The following is a 15,671-nucleotide window of genomic DNA, read 5'->3' as shown; positions in this document are numbered from 1 at the left end:
CGCTGCACCGTCGTCGCGCACGGCGGAGCTGGCGTCCACGGCCACGAGTGTTCGCCTAACAGAAGCGTACGTCATCCCCAGACGCCTGACCCGTCGCCGCTCGCCCGGCCCGGGAGCGCGTTGACGGAAACGAAAGCGGAGAGGGGAGGGCAGTTGGACAGCATCCCGTTGTCCCTGCATCCGCGCAGCCCTGCCGGAGGTTGTCAGTGAGGAGCGCAGCGCCATGCGTAGAACATCTACCATCTGTCCGCTTCATCCGACGCCTGATTGCGATGCCCTCATCCGAAACCATGCACCCGCCCCATTCATCTTGTGCCATTTCCGTCGCGGCGTCGGGGTGTTTGGGACCTATGTCCCCGCCCGTTATTATGTCGACCACATGCAAGGTGGCGGAAGCGGGTAACGGAGACAGAACAAGCACGTACCTGCGTCCTGCGTTCATCCGCGTTGACATGGTGTCGGCGTCAACACCACGCACGCCGCACGTCCCGCTCCGCGGGATCTCAACGTGACCGCTACGGCAGGAGCCTGACGGCGGATTCCGGCCGCCCAGGGAGACGTAATTTTACTCGCTGGCGCTCGCAAATACCTACAGAGTCAAGGGGAACCGAAGGCAGGAAAGGCCCCTCAAGCTCCGCAGGGGTACTCGGTGCGTATCATCGAGAACAACACGAGGCAACTGTAAGCTTTCAAGAAAAATATGAGCGCGGAGCGAACCTGGCAGACTCGCGCCGCACTGCTGGGCTCGATTGGCTCGCGATTGTATGGAAGAGATCAGAAGAGTGCGGGGGCTGTTGGAACAATATGATCTGGAACCCTTGCGCGTATATGGAGGCTTTACTCAGGAAGGACAGGGCACAAAGATTGACATTGAATAATGAAAAGCCGCGAGAGCGCAGCCGGCGGGAGGTCCCGGGCGACATGGTACTTGCTCTCATGTGACTGGGCGAGCCGTGACACTTGCTCTCTGCGTGCGACATACGCTCCCATGAAAGCCGTGTCCTGCACCGTTTTCTCGACATCTTCTCCTTCTAGCTCTGAGACCGTGCGCACGCTCAGAGCTCATCGCGCGCCGCATGGGCCGGTGTCAATTCTGGGGTGCAGTCGGAGCGACCTCGCGCGACTGCCGCTACCCGCGAGCGAGGCACCCGCACTTGTGCACCAGATCCGCGGGCCGAATTCGCTCTCGACTCCAGTACGCGAGCGAAGCATAGTACTGTGAGGGCAAGACGAGCCCCGACCCTGGCCATGTGGACATACGCGTGCGGCGTGCCTTCTGCGATCGCAACCGCGACCCGGTACAAACAGTCTCGCCAAGATCGAGCGAATCGGCCTGCGCGGATCGCCGCCCACGCCCCGCGGCGCTGTGTCAGATGTGAATGCGGGGGCGGCGATGGGTCGATGACGCCGCGCGCCCGATAGAGACTGACACGGCATCTCGTCCAGCTCAGCCTCGGTCTTCGTTCAGGACGTGTCTGGATGTAAGATGATGATGCATCTCCATCATACTGTTCATCCGAAGACTGAAGCCTCCCGCGAGTGCCATATCGTGCATCACGGTCCGCAGCTCGCGAGGGAGTTGAGGGAGCAATCCGAGACGCGAGAACGGTGCGTCGCACAGTTCCTTTCCCTCGGGACTAGACCACGTGAGAGCGACGAAGCAACGACGCCTCAAAGGCAACGGCCTCGTGGCAGCGAGCTGCGGCTCCACGGGGCGCCGCCGCTGCTGCCACGGTCAGCGTTTCTCTGCTATCCTCTCCTCCACAGTTCCGATTCAATCACAGTCTCTCCTCCGAGACTCCATTGGACGACTCATCTCATGCCCAGACACTCCGTACCGCATCCTATCCCCCACATACGTGTCGGGGTGCGACGCAGAGTGCCTGAAGACGAGATCATAAAAGATGGGCTCCCAGACATGTGTCGAGCCCCCATGGTGGGCGCCTATGCTCTCCGAGCTTCTGCGAGCTTCTTCCGCATGCGTGCGTTCCCGACAAACGTACAACATACGCCGGACGCCGGAGGTCATGCGAGAGCGTACGCGAAGGGAGCACGAGGGCGTGGAAGACATGCCGTCATCCGTTGCGATAGTGTGTGTGCACGGCAGCAAAGGGAAGAGAGCGCAGTGGCGAACCGATGAAGCGTGGATGACGACGTACCGGATGCGCGCATATACCGCCGGCATGGGTTTCGCTTTGCTTGGCGGGCACCAGTCGCCGCCTGCAGGTCGCTCGAAGCTGATCGGCGCCCACGTCGCCCACGACGGGTCCGGGAGCGGCGTCGGGGACAGCGGATTGGGGGTTTGCTGAAAGGTTGGGCCGTCGCCGAACGGCCACGATGCGCGCAACGTGGCAGCGGCAGGGTCGAGGGCGCGGAGGCCGAACGGCGCGCGGAGCTGAGGAAATATTGTCGACGTCGTGCGAGGAGAGGATTTGCATTGCGCATGGACATGCGGTAGCTAGCAGTGGCGCCGACTTTGACACTGACAGCCTACGGGCGTCGCGACCTCGTGGCAAAGGGTAGGCCCGGTCGGCCGGGGGGTGTGCGCATCGGTGCCAGTGCAAAAGACGGGAGCTTGAACGTGAGGTGAACACAAGGGTGCACGAGGGTGAGGGTGAGGCAGACTGAGTTTCGGGACCTTGAATTACTGGGCTTGGGTCTGGATCTTCTGATCCAGTTCGGGATGTTCAAGCCAGTGGAGATGAGGGGAGAGTGTGAATGCGGCCGCGCATATAGTAGGTTGCAGACTGAGAAAGGTAGAGAGGCCTGGGCTCAGGCAATTCTTCTCAGGTTCAGGCTCAAGCTCAAGCGCCCGTACCTCACCATGAGAGTCTACGAGCTCATGAAAAAGCGGAGGATAGAACCATTGGGCACGACTAAAAAGTTTGGTGACATTCGCTCAGGCCAATTAGTGCATATCGGCGAAGATGAAAGCGTAGATAGACTTTGGATAACGTTACGTTCGACGCGGGGATGTCAGCTCTGTGTTCCCCTCCGTAGTTCGTAATATCCGATGTGCGACGATGAATGACCCATGTGTGCTCAATGTGACGGTTGGGTACTCAGAGCGAGGTGCTCAACATCATCATCTAATCGGAAAAAAGTGCCCTGCGGTGAACTTGTCCACCACGGTCGCCAAGATTGGGGTTTCAAGGCAGCATACTTGCCCTTCTCAACAGTGTCTAATGATCCCGCATATGGTGGGCTGGGCGCGTCGTGCCCGCGCGCCGTCCAGACGTCGAACGCGTTGAGAGAGACCGAATGAGACGTGGTAAGTACTTAATTGAGGCGACTCAGGGGGCCCATTATTATCAGACGCCCGTTAAACAAGTCACGTGAACGCGTTTGATTGGGCCGCAGTGCCTCGTCACCATGCTCCAAACAACCCACCCCCTCGAAGTCCCTCCGCTCCTCCCTGCCCTACGCAGCCTCTTTCTATCTCTGTTCCTGCGGTTCTGCACCCGATTGAAGCGGCATCTTCTCGCTCTCGGCAGGCCCGGAACACCGCCCTCTCCCTGCCCCTCTGCTGACTACGCCCCGCGCCTCACGCTTTCCAACTATCCCATCCCCCTCCACCACTTCATTATGCCTGAGCAAGTGGCCTGCTCAATGTCACAGCTTTCGATCAGCTCTGCGGATACAGAAGACTGGGACCGGTCGATGAGCAGCGACCTTGGGGAGCTGACGACGATTCCCACACCACGAAATTCAGTCTCGTTTCCAGGGAACGGCGCAGAGGGCGAACACGGCGGGGCGGCGAATGGTGCGACTGGCTCGCTGGGGCGGGGGGCAGGAAACCGGACGCTGAGCGAGCTGCTGAAACTGCACGCGGAGAAGGGCACGGACGTGAACTTCACTCCGGAGGAAGCAAGCAGAGTCGCGGACGTGCTCGGGCAATGGGTGAGTTATTGCTTATTCCCCTCCTGCGCCTCGTCTGCCCAGGCCTCCCTGTGTCATCAACGCGCGAGGCGAGAAGGCTCTGCTCGGGTTCCGCAGCAGCTGAGTGCTCTTGCGGAAGCGAGGTGCCTACTCCACGCGCCCTCGGTGACCGCGTGGTTGTCTTCTCTGCTTGCGCCGCGGCAACATTGCTATCTTTCTTCTCCCGCGACGGGGGTGCTGATCCGCCGCGCAGATCAATTCCTCGTCCTCGCCATATGAGGGCGAAGACGACTTCTTTTCGCGTCAACACTCGCAGGACGACTCGTCAATACCGAGCCGCTCCGCGTCGACCGCCCCCGATGCGGGCCGGCCGCGCGGGCAAAGCGAAAGCGTTGTGGGCAAATCATGACCACCCCCCCTGGCCCTGCGACACCCATCTTCACTCTCTCTTCCACCCTTGACCTTAACACCCCACCTGGCGGCCTTGTGGAGACTCGGTTGGACCGTTTCTGTAAGTACCCCGCCCCAATTATCCCTTCTTCGCGCCGATTTCTCATGTATGGCGGGCACGGCAGGCTTGCTTCGTGTCTTGTTTCGCCGCCTCCGTCGATGGAACCATCGAACCACTGTCACGACTTGCGACGTCCTTCACGCCCTCTTACGACCCCTCACGACATCCGGGGCCGTGCGCCCGAACACGTTGCTATTATTTATAGCCTTTAACGTTCTTCGCTCATCGCACGTCCATATGCTGCCCTTTGCTTCCACTACTTACTGCTCGGCGCCCCAGTGGGATCTGGAGATGCTCGTAATACCTGTCGCGTATATTCCTGTTCATACTCGCTTTGACGTCGCTTTCCATTCGGCGCCCGCGCCTGCACATTCCAGAATCCACATCGCTGTGCCCGCGGGGAAGGTGAACGGATTCATGTGTGTCAGACGAAGTGCTGTGTCTCTGCACGTCCGGTTCAACGCTGTTACAGGCTACAGCCAAGTATGCCCGGAAATATATGGCGCTTCTGGAAGGCAGCGGCCGGAGTGACCGGCGTGCGCATCTTCCGGCCATATACTGGAAGCGCTGTACATAATATTGTGGTCGGTGTTGTTTGGTATGTTAGGAATGCAAGGCGCAGCCACACACATGCAAACAGCAGGCGTCACCATCGTGAAATTTGAAACGTCGTTCTTGGCTCGTGCCAAGTGATCGATTGATCACCGACCGCACGTTGAGGTCGTGACTCGGATCTCGCTTGTCCTCTTCCACCACTATGTCGTTCGGAAGCCTGAAGTCAGCACGAAAAGCGAAGGAGTCCCAGTCGTTTGTCACGAAGCCACAAAATGTTTCTATATCCGCAGATCTGCCCGCATCATCAGCTCCAAGCATGCAGATAGCTGCGACAGATGTCGCAAACTTTGCAGGACCGTCAGACACGAACGGTGTCAGAAAAAAATCTTCCGGGTCGGCGAGCACCCAGAATCAAATGCAAGTGGACACCTCAACAGAGACGTCCCCGTCTCCGGGACCTCCAGATCTGCACCGGACGACAAAGCCAGTCTCGCTCGGCGGGCTGTACTCTGAACTTCCATCAACGATGGAGGTCCGAGAATCCGTCCGCTCTGGGCGCGGAGTGTACACCAAAAGCGCTGTCACTGCAGGTGCGTAATTTCAGTCGTCATTCAGCCATTAGGTTTCACCGCGTCATAGGGACTACGATAATGACGGCCATTCCATCCGTATATGCGCTGTCAACGTCGGTGATTGACCAGTATTGTTCGGCGTGCGCGAAGCCCACGTCTGAGCAGGGTCGAAAACGATGTATGAGGTGCAAGACGGCGTCGTACTGTAATGCGGTGCGTCCATCTGGCAGCATTTTCGTTTACGCGCTAAGAATTGTTGTTCGGATCTCAGGAATGCCAAAACCGGGACTGGATCTCGCACAAGAACGAATGTACAGCACTGCGTAAATGGGCAGAGGGTGCTCCATCACATGAGTTGGCCATCCCGGCGGATGCCGTGCGGGTCCTCGGACGCGCGCTGTGGACCATGAGGAGGGAGGGGTTCGATAGCGTCTGGGTACGCCGCGACCGGTCTCACTGTGTCAATAATTTTTGGCTGATGTGCTGTACAGACGAAAGAATTCAGGGCAATGCAGTCCAGTATGTCTCCCGATCGAACCTTGCAATATGCTGTGACTCAGTTGCTGCGTAAAGACAGAGCCAGTCTACAGCCATCCGAGTTTGAGACCCACACTCACCTGGCTCACTCCGTCGTCCGATACCTAGGGGTGTCGTCTCCTCAGGAATTGGAGCCCTACGGCCTCACATCAGCCGGTGACTTGGTGGATCTAATCTCGCGCGTATGTGTGTCGTTTTTCGTGCGTGTATGCTGATCCTTACCGCGGTCCGCAGTTTACCACAAACACGTTCACACTGACGACCCCATCGTTGGCACCGATCGGGATCTGCGTGTCACCCAGCGTGGCGCTCATCAACCACTCTTGTGAACCAAACGCAGTCATGGTTTTTCCGAATGCTTCGGCTACCCCGATCGCAAATCCGCAAATCCACATCGTTGTTATCAAGGGCATTCCCGCGACCAAAGAGATCCGGATTTCCTACGTCGATACCACTCAACCCACGCGTCTCCGTCAAACGGAGCTGAAAGCAGTGTACAACTTCACGTGTCGGTGTAAAAACTGTTCTGCAACCGAGACAGTCGATCCGCGAGAAGCTCTCTGGTGTCCGAACGGATGTGGAGGAATGTGCCCTCACCCGGATGAAGGTTTTCATTTCCGCCTTCGCAGGTGTCTAGCCCCCGCTCACCATCTCATCTCTTGCAGATAGTCGGATTTCGCGTTGCGCGAAATGTGGAACGGCAGTGAAGGATATCGATGCCGTCCTGGACGCGCTGCGCATTGGCCAGCAAGCCCTCGACAAAGCGATCGGCCTCCAATCGAGAGGTATGTCTCTACCCAGTGTCTTCGCCGTCCTTCTCCCGCTGATCCGTGTTGCAGACGCGCCACAAGCCCAGCGGCTTACCACGAACGTGATCCCGCTCCTCCTGTCCGCCGGTCTGACCCCGTCCGCGCACCCGCTCCTCGCCCTCACCCGCACGCACCAGGAGCTACTCGTCCACGCCCTCTTCTCCTCCCTGAGTGCCCTAACGCAAGACGCTCTCGACGATGCCGTGCGCGTCGCGGCGCGGTACAGCGCGGGGTGCAGGTGCTGCACCCACGGGGCACCCCGTGCGCACGCTCGCGCTCGCAGAGCTCGGGAAGCTGCTCGCAGTGGACGAGCCCGCTCCGCGCACCCACCTGCGGCGGGCGAACCCTGACGGGGCGGAACGGATGCGAACGCTGGCATGTTCCCGCCGTCCGGTGCGGCGCGGCTGCGGCTCGCGTACGAGTCCCTCGTCCGTGCGCACGAGGAGGCGCGCATTGGGTTCGGAAGGGATGCAGACGGCGGACAGGTGGGGATGGAGCTGCGAGAGGCGGCTGTCAGGCTGGAGAAGGAACTGGGGACGTGGACGACCGGTGTGAGGAACGCGTTGCGGGATGCGGCGGCGGGTCGGGCTGGGGGGTCACAGTGATCGACTGTCGTGGCCGAGCTTGGGATACAGTTGAGTCCTTCGTTTGCTTCGCTGCAGTGGAATGTGACCCCTCTCTTCATACTGCGCCCGCGTTCCCGCTCCCGCGCAGGCGGACCGGTCCTTCTTTGGCCGAATAGAGAGGCCCCGTCCCGACTGCAACGTCATAGCCGCCGGATGTTTGGTATGGACATGAGACAGGGTCTCGGGACATAGCCACGACCGTCCCGCCCAATGCTGCTCGATGGTATAAATGCGTGGAGAACGGCTGAGCAAGAACATTGCTTCAACACTACTCCAACACTCACTACTCATACTAATCCGGCCCTACTTACCACTCATAACCTCCACCCACATCTCTCACGTCATGCCTCTTGTTCTCCCCAGCTTCTCACTCAAGACGATCGATGATGGGCGGTACCGTTTCCTCGACCTCCTTGGCTCCGGCGCGTACGGCGTTGTCTACCGCGCCGTAGAGCGTGTCCCCGAAGATTCCAGCCTCGTCATTCGCGCGATCAAGATCATGCCTGCTGTGGACCCGTTGTCGCACCCAGCGGTGTTGCAAACCCGCGAAACCAAGTTACATGAGCTCGTCTCCAACGTGGAGAACGTCGTGACGCTGCATCGCGTGATACGCACCAAGGACCACGTATTCATCGTCATGGACTACTTCGAAGGCGGCGACCTGTTCAACTTCATTCACAAGCATTCTCCGTTCGCGGGGAACACCGCAAGGCTCAAGCGGGTGTTCCTCCAGATCATCGACGGCGTCGCAGCCTGTCACAAGAGGGGCGTGTACCACCGCGACCTCAAGCCGGAGAACATCATGACAAACGCGTCGCTCTCCCGCGTATGCATCTCCGACTTCGGGCTCGCGACGAGCCGGAGGTCCAGTACGGCATTCAACACCGGCAGCAAGCGCTACATGTGTCCTGGTACGTACCTTCTCGCGCCCTGTGCCTCCCGCTCTGACCTCGTTCTCTCCCCTTCGTGCAGAATGTGTCGACTGCTCCGACACCGACTACCCGTACGACACCCCCCGCGCCGACACCTGGGCTCTCGGCATCATCCTCCTCCACCTCGCAGTCCTCCGCGTCCCCTGGTACAAGGCGACGCTCACCGACGCGTCCTTCCGGCAGTACATCACCGACCCGACCCACCTCCGGAACACGTTCCCGATCTCGCCCGCACTCGACGCGCTCCTCCACCGCGTGTTCACCATCGTCCCCGAGTCCGCGCTTTCGCTCGCCGAGTTCCGCGCGGCGGTCGAGGCCGTGGACACCTTCTGGATGAGCCGCGCGGAGATCGCGGTCGCGCCGCCGATCGTGCGCGAGATCTGGAACGGCGCGCGCGGGCTGAAGGAGGTGCCCGAGCGCGCGCAGACGATCCCCGGGGACGCGCGCGGGGGCGATGGCGGCCCGCTTGCGGACGTCCCGCGCGGGGTCGATACGGCGGCGCGCTGCGCGTCCTCGACGCCTGCGGCGGCAGGGTCGTACTGGGGCGACGACTCGGTCGGCATCGAATCATCCGATTCATACGAAACAGAAGAAGAAGAAGAGCAGGAGCAGGAGCAGGAGGCTGCCGATGCAGATGACGAAAATTGGAGCCCATCGCCCCCGAACATGCATGTACCCCCGCCCGCGCGCCCACCCCCCTCCGGGGGGCCGCTCCCGACTACGGGTACACCCCTCGAGGACTCAGACTTCCTTCCTCTATCCCCTTCACTGTCGAGATGGGCTCGCGCATATGTGCCGCGCCGTCAGACCAGTGCTCAAGCCTTCCGTGTTCGAAGACTGGCCAGTTGCTGCCCTGCCCCTGCCTGCGCCCTCGCGCCCCCAAGCTCGAACGACTTCCTTCGGACCTGGTCGTTGCCCAGCAACCGGAGTCGGAGTCGGACCCGGAGAATGACGAACTACCGACGCCGCTCGACTCGAGCGCGGACTCGAAGCTGAGCGTCGTCGTTCCATTGGCTAGGCCTGCGCAGGGGTTGGGCAAACAGGGCGCTCGCGCGCTTGAGTCGACGAAGGTTCCGAAGTCCCCAAGCAGATTCTCCGGGCTGTAATGACGCGGTTGCCTACGTTCCGACGCGTCCAAAAGGCGTTGTAGAGCAGGGCAACCTCAAAAGTAACTTAGATCGCTTGTAATTGTTTACAGGCCACATAGAAGGCTATTCTAGATGCTCAACTGAAAGTACGAATACTTGAAAAGCGCAGCGAATACTTGTGGGCGGTTTGGTTCAGAACAAGTAGATGAGCTGTTAGACGATTCGAATTCTCGTCGAATTCCGGAGCTTAATAAGCGCCTTCCCTTCGCTTTACCATCATCAACGGGCCCCCTTACTCCTTCCTGGCTACGTTCCGTCCTCCTCTTTGCAACAAATGCGGGCGAAAGGCTTGGCGAATGCCATACTATGGCTGCTCCCGCGATCTCGTTGAGTAAGTCGTATGTCACCTCCTTCTTTGATGTGGTATAGTGTGGTGGGTACCTTGAGCGTGGCCTTCATGGCACGAAGTTATTCGGGCCATCTAATGCCATGCATTTGGCATGATATCAGAGGTGTGGAGCCCACTATGTGTATGACGTTGACTAACCTGTTCGGTGTCGCAGGCAACTGGGCGATGGGAGGCTTATCGCCGATAGATGAAGTTGAGGCATGCGAACGACGTCAAGATGCCGAAAGAGCGCTATTGTCATCTCTCCCTTTCACGCCGCTGTATGCGGCATGCTCTGGGCAGAAGATCGAGCACCCCTGGCTTATTATACGGAGCAGCTGGGCAGCATCGGCCCGGGCGTCTCGCCACTATTGTCAGTCGCGTCCGCAGATCTCGGGAAGCAAAGCGGCTGATCAGCTCGGGCCCTGCCACCTTCCATGCCGTGTGTGGGCTTTTTGTATGCCCGGGCGGCGTGTCTGCCAACCGTATGTCCGACTGCGGGCCTTTTGTCTCTGTTGCTGCCAACCCGGGGCGCTCGGGCGGGCTCCGCGCATGTATATCTCCTCAAACGGCCCACCCTGCGACCCCACCGCTCGACGCTTGCCCTCCGGAATCGGCCCTAGCGGTCCTCCTCTATCACCCCTCTGTCGTTTCTCTCCTGCTTGTCATCCCTCGGAACAGCTCAGAGATCATGTCCACCACCATCCGCTTTCCCCCGCCACCACCGACCCGGAACGAGCTGTCGAGCGAGCAACGCGCAAGACTCATGCGCAGCAACAGCAAACTGGCCAGGTCCTTGGCAGCACGCCCCATGTCCTCGACCTTTCCTACGTCGGTGAGTGCATATACGCACCTTCAGCGACAAGAGGTACCCATTCTGCCGCATATAGTCACCAAGACACCTGTACCGCCCCCCTCTCCTCCAAAGACACCCACGTGAGCAGGAACCCGTTCAAGTTGCACGGACGTTCCAAGTCCGTCACCAAGGTCGACATGGACTCCATCCGCGTCGTTACTCAAAGCCCGGACTCCGTCTCCTCGAGCACGACCAGCAGCTCGCACAAGTCGACACGAGCGTGCGCATTAAGACCGACGAGCTCGCATGGCGCACCCCGTACACGTCTCGCGTCCCCCGCTCCTCAAGCTCGCCGTCCCGAGCTCTTCGCGCAAGCCCAGTCTCGCCACCATCCCCGGTTCTCCCCCTTACGACCACGCCAGCTTTGACAGCCTCAACCTCCGTCCGCCTTCGTTCCGTCTCCCATCCGAGTCTGCCCTCCGCCGTGAGAAGCTTCGCCGCGTCCGCAAGATGCTGGGCGACGGCGTCCCCACCGACCTCATCTTCCCTTCATCCGCCGAGGAGTCGGACTCCGACGGAGAAGACTCGCCCTCATCGTCACTCCCACGTCTGTGGCAAGCCGCGAGTGGCTCCTCGTCGACTTGAATAAACCGCTCCCCACCAAGCCCGCCCGCCAGCACCAGAGCCTCGCGTCCGCTCGGCATCTCCGGTCATGCTCGCCCCGGGGTTCGAGGCCGTGGAGCTGCAGACGATCTTGGCGGATCGCGCGCGGAGGACGTGGGAGCCGGCCACCCGCCGCAACAAGCTGTACCGGGAGCACTCAAAGGAGCGACCTTCCGGTGGTGCGCAGCGCCTGGAAAGCATCGCTGAGAGCGCCAAGGAGTCGCGCCCGAGCAGCGTCCAGGTGCTTGGGGTGTCCGCGAGCGCTGGGATGAACGGGAGGGGGCGTTCAAGGCGGTTCATCGAGGGCGAGGTGATGTTCGACCAGATCGCGGCGACATGGAACCGGGGGTGGTGAAGACCTTTCCGCTGCTATTTTTATGTCTCTGCTCTGCTCTGCTCTTCTCGCCAGACGACCAACCGAGGCAAGCAGGACCTTGCCCGAACACGCGCTGTGTTGCGACCGCGGCGCTGTGCTTGCTGCTGCTCTTTTTATCACATACTCTCGCAACCATCATACTGTATCATGTACTGTTAATACTGCTTTTTGAGCAGATCCGCTGTAGTCTAATTTCCATCGCATGTACTGTTACTTATCTGCTGCAAGGACCGTATTCTGCCCCACCGTTATCCTGCCGCGGCCTGTGAATATGCAACTACGACTTTACCAGTCGCCCTCTGGTCGCTGAGCCTCGCCAGGCCTCGCCTTGAAGTTGCAGTACTCTGGCGTTCGTTTCCAATTATGGGACGCTCCATAAATAGGCAGAAGCGCCCAATGATGATGCAATCGGGTCTGTGACATCTCCGCTCTCCGCAAGTCGCCGCAGTAGTTCCCCAAGTGCACACAGACTGCGCAGGCCTTGTACCGCCTCTTCGTCATCAGGCCCTGATATTTTCACCACTCTAACGACCTCGACCACCCTCATTCTCCTCCTGCTACCATCACCATGTTTAAAACCGCGGCGCGCAAAATCGCGCACAATACCACTATGCCCGGGATCCCGGGGCTCGCAGGCAAGCAAGACCTGCGAGCCCTTCAAGACCTTATCACCGCGGAGAAGACGGTGCTCACTTCGTACGTTGTCGCTGCTTGCTTGCACACCATCATTTTGAAGTCCAACCCCGGCTAGATTGCAACGCCTCAGCGTGGACTTTGCGCGGGCGTCCGACGCGCTTCGGATGTGGGGACAGGGCGAGGGCGACGACCTCGGGGTGAGTACATCTCGTCATGATTTTTATGACCCACATACAAATCTCTGTACGCGAGCAGGACACGCTCGCGGTGTCCAACGCGCTCCTCTCTCACTTCGCTACTGCCCTTATCACGTTCGCGAACCATGAGACCACGATCCGCGAGCAGATGAAGTCCGTCCGCACGCGCGAAGAGAACCTGGACGAGCTCAAGCGGCGGCGCAAGTCCGTCTTCGCGGACGCAGAGGGCGCAGAACGGAAGCTGAGCAAGATGAACCCAGAGAACAAGAACCTGCAGCAGCAGACGGAGATCCTGAACCGTCTTCGCGACGAAATCAGGCAGATGGACGCGGACATTATGGCCGAGGAGGCGAACCTTGGTGACTTCAAGCGGTCGTCGGTCCGCAGCTGGATGGGGCGCAAGTTCGGGGCACTGCTCGAGTGCTGCGAGAAAGGCGTGGTGCGTACCTTGTGGATCGCGGGAGGGATGATCGTGCCTAACCTCGGGCGCAGATCGTGGGCGAATTGGGCAAGCTCGCCGTCACGGTGAGTCGTCATTGGTTTTTGTCATACGCACATACCCATGTTCGGGCAGGAAATCTCGCTGGAGCTGACGCAGCCTGGGATGCCCCGGCCCTATTACGCCGGCCACGCGAGGACGGAATTCCTCGTCTCGGAGGCCATGCGTTCCGTCAATGAAGTGCAGTATTCATCGGATCCGAACCCCAACCCGACGAATCGTACGATCCGCCCACTACCGGGCAACGAGCTTTCGCCTGTGCCTTCAGCATCTCAGCACAATGGCGGTGGTTACAGCCAGGAGATGGGTAGCCCGCTTCCTCCAATGCAGATGCCCTCGTCGCCTCCCATGTCCCCTCAAACAAACCCTTACGCCGGCCTTCCTCCTGTGGAGACGTCCGGCTTCAGCATCTCGCAGTTCGACCAATCGACCTCTCCCCGTTCGCAACAGCCCACCATCAGCGAGTTCGGCACATTCAGTGGCGGTCCTCCTTCCCAACCCAGCTCGCTTGGTCCGGCTGAAGGCAGCAGACTATCCGGCCCTCGTGGCGGTCGCTTCGCCACCTTCCCCGTCAAGACTGGGGGACCGCGCCCACCTCCCGGGCCGAACAGCACCGTCTCGAACGTCTCAACAAACCCGTATATCTCCGCTCCTCCTATGGCCGAAGGCACCCGTGCTCCATCGATCGAGTTGAACCGTCCCGGTGACGACTCGTTCTCGTCCAGCGTCGCTCTCGCTCTCGGTGACTTCAATATAAACGATGCCGTCAGCAACGGTGCGAGTTCAAGCGCGGGGCCGCCTCTGCCCGCATCCGGCAGTCGGATGGGCATGCCTGCGCACCCCCGCGACATCAAAGGAGAGAGCGACTTTGCGCAGCAGAGCTTCGAGATTCCGCCGCCGATGTACACGCCGACACACCCTCATCTCCAGCCACAAGGTCTTCCAGCGGGTGCTGCGCCCTCTCAACTCCCTACGGCGATGCGCTTGGCCACCGGGCTTGGCGCTCCTCCTGCCTCTGGCTCGCGACGGAACTCGCTCAATGACGACGACGACGGGCTAGCGTATATGTTGCCCTCGCACTCGACCGAATCCCTTCATACCACAGGTCCGGGTAGCCGGAGGGTGCGATTTGGAGGTGCGGAGATGGAGCCTGACAACGACTCGAAGAGGCATGGGTCGCCTGCGCGGTCTGCCAGGATACCTGTTCCACCCATGGGGGATGGGCCTCAGATTCCGCCAGTACGGGAGCACCCAGAACGTAAGCACTGTTCGCACTGGCTGCGACTGTTTGGCTCACATGGTTCCGGTGGATCTTAGCGATTAATACATCACCACCGCCTTCGCCCTGGGAATCGCAAGATGATTCCAAGCCGCGGTCTCCGACCGCAGGGTCCCCTCAAATGGCTCGCGCACCCAGCCCACCGGCCGCCGCTCTCTCTGAGGAGCATGCACTCAACATGGCGGCTGCGCACGAAGTGTCCCGCGAGCTTGACGCATTGATGATGACGACGTCGAACTCCCCTCCCCAGTCAGCGTCGTCCGAGCGTCCTCCTTCGCTTCCCCAATCCCCTGCGCCTCCCTATGGCTCGTCGCCGTACCAGCAGCGTTCGCCGATCCAAGAGAAGGAGAAACCTCCGTCCCCCACCCAACCGCGACGTGAGTCGCCGCTGCAACCGCTTAACACGGTCTACGCTCCGCCGGTCTCTTCGCAGTCGGGTGCGCCGATGAGCCCACGCATCGACGGCTACGTGCGCGCACGCGACCGCTCGATGCCGTCACCCTCCATCCCGCCTGCGCCGACCGATATGGACGGCAGCGGCAGGCGTCCCTCCATATCCCGCACTTCCCCTGTGCCTTCGATGGAGTCGAACGGAACTCCGTACCGCACCCCCATGGTCTCCACACCCCTCACACCCCCGGTGATGCCAGCTGTAAATTCGATGTACAGTCTCAGCGGGGGCGGTTCGACGCCCTCTCTCGCGGGCATCGGAGCGGGAGGTGGCGCGCCGCGCACGATCTCCGCGGCGGCGTTCCGCCGTCCGCCGGCGCGAAACATGAGCACGGACAACCTCCAGGACACGTCGCCGCTGAGCGTCAGGAAGCGGCCGCTGCCGTCCTCGCCGTATCCGAGCGGGGGCCCGGGGCTCAGGCCGGCCGCGCCGGGCGGAGAGGTGAACAGGCCGACGACGACGTACAACCAGGACGACGACTTCGACATCTCGGCGTACACGGACACGACGTCGACCTATGCCAACGGGCAGCAGAACGGCGGGGACGGCATCCGATAGGCGGGCCCTCCCAGGTTTCCCGGATCCGACCGTCACATTGCTTTTACGAACCCCACACGACTTTCCGCATCGCCACTCCTTGCCTCTAGCGAATTCGCTCGTGGTCTGCTGTCCAGCATTTGTATTGGGAGCAGCTGTGCCACACGCAATGTCTATGCTATGTCAACGAGTTCTTGTCACGCTGTATCCGTACGATAGTATTTATGCATGTTGTTCGCTTGAATGTGAGGTTCGTGAGTAGGTTATTTCATAATTCGTAGTCCTGCGAGATAGTGAGATGCCACAAGAAGCGCAGGCCTGAATACATGTGGAGCCGCGT

General features: G+C 60.4%; 5 protein-coding genes across 5 annotated transcripts; all 5 read left to right on the top strand.

Moving 5' to 3' along the window:
• Nucleotides 1–3,585: 3,585 nt before the first annotated feature.
• BXZ73DRAFT_42053 (uncharacterized protein) lies at nucleotides 3,586–4,288 on the top strand (the record flags this gene model as incomplete). The annotated part of the gene is made up of 2 exons (XM_048018885.1): nucleotides 3,586–3,900; nucleotides 4,133–4,288. 2 exons carry the CDS (start codon nucleotides 3,586–3,588, stop codon nucleotides 4,286–4,288), a joined length of 471 nt encoding a protein of 156 aa, XP_047881027.1.
• Nucleotides 4,289–5,147: 859 nt separating this feature from the next.
• BXZ73DRAFT_88449 (SET domain-containing protein) lies at nucleotides 5,148–7,468 on the top strand (the record flags this gene model as incomplete). The annotated part of the gene is made up of 9 exons (XM_048024949.1): nucleotides 5,148–5,535; nucleotides 5,585–5,730; nucleotides 5,789–5,953; nucleotides 6,078–6,236; nucleotides 6,289–6,661; nucleotides 6,720–6,839; nucleotides 6,894–7,009; nucleotides 7,050–7,166; nucleotides 7,286–7,468. The coding sequence occupies 9 exons, from the start codon at nucleotides 5,148–5,150 to the stop codon at nucleotides 7,466–7,468; spliced, it is 1,767 nt and encodes a 588-aa protein (XP_047881026.1).
• Nucleotides 7,469–7,832: 364 nt separating this feature from the next.
• Nucleotides 7,833–8,775, top strand: BXZ73DRAFT_41956 (kinase-like domain-containing protein; the record flags this gene model as incomplete). The annotated part of the gene is made up of 2 exons (XM_048018867.1): nucleotides 7,833–8,400; nucleotides 8,462–8,775. Coding segments are annotated over 2 exons (882 nt in total), but the record flags the coding sequence as incomplete, so codon positions are not given.
• A 1,813-nt stretch (nucleotides 8,776–10,588) lies between these two features.
• On the top strand, nucleotides 10,589–11,711 carry BXZ73DRAFT_88448 (uncharacterized protein; the record flags this gene model as incomplete). The annotated part of the gene is made up of 6 exons (XM_048024948.1): nucleotides 10,589–10,732; nucleotides 10,757–10,786; nucleotides 10,855–10,961; nucleotides 11,056–11,256; nucleotides 11,277–11,384; nucleotides 11,468–11,711. The coding sequence occupies 6 exons, from the start codon at nucleotides 10,589–10,591 to the stop codon at nucleotides 11,709–11,711; spliced, it is 834 nt and encodes a 277-aa protein (XP_047881024.1).
• Nucleotides 11,712–12,300: 589 nt separating this feature from the next.
• Nucleotides 12,301–15,352, top strand: BXZ73DRAFT_42005 (uncharacterized protein; the record flags this gene model as incomplete). The annotated part of the gene is made up of 6 exons (XM_048018879.1): nucleotides 12,301–12,428; nucleotides 12,484–12,565; nucleotides 12,624–13,004; nucleotides 13,058–13,090; nucleotides 13,140–14,331; nucleotides 14,382–15,352. The coding sequence occupies 6 exons, from the start codon at nucleotides 12,301–12,303 to the stop codon at nucleotides 15,350–15,352; spliced, it is 2,787 nt and encodes a 928-aa protein (XP_047881023.1).
• Between the last annotated feature and the right edge of the window lie 319 nt (nucleotides 15,353–15,671).

The sequence above is a fragment of the Epithele typhae genome (genome assembly GCF_022376455.1).
Source record: "Epithele typhae strain CBS 203.58 chromosome Unknown BXZ73scaffold_7, whole genome shotgun sequence".
NCBI classification, from domain to species: Eukaryota; Fungi; Basidiomycota; class Agaricomycetes; order Polyporales; family Epitheliaceae; genus Epithele; species Epithele typhae.
The sequence above is the reverse complement of the archived record's forward strand: the minus strand, read 5'-3'. Positions and strand labels throughout refer to the sequence as shown.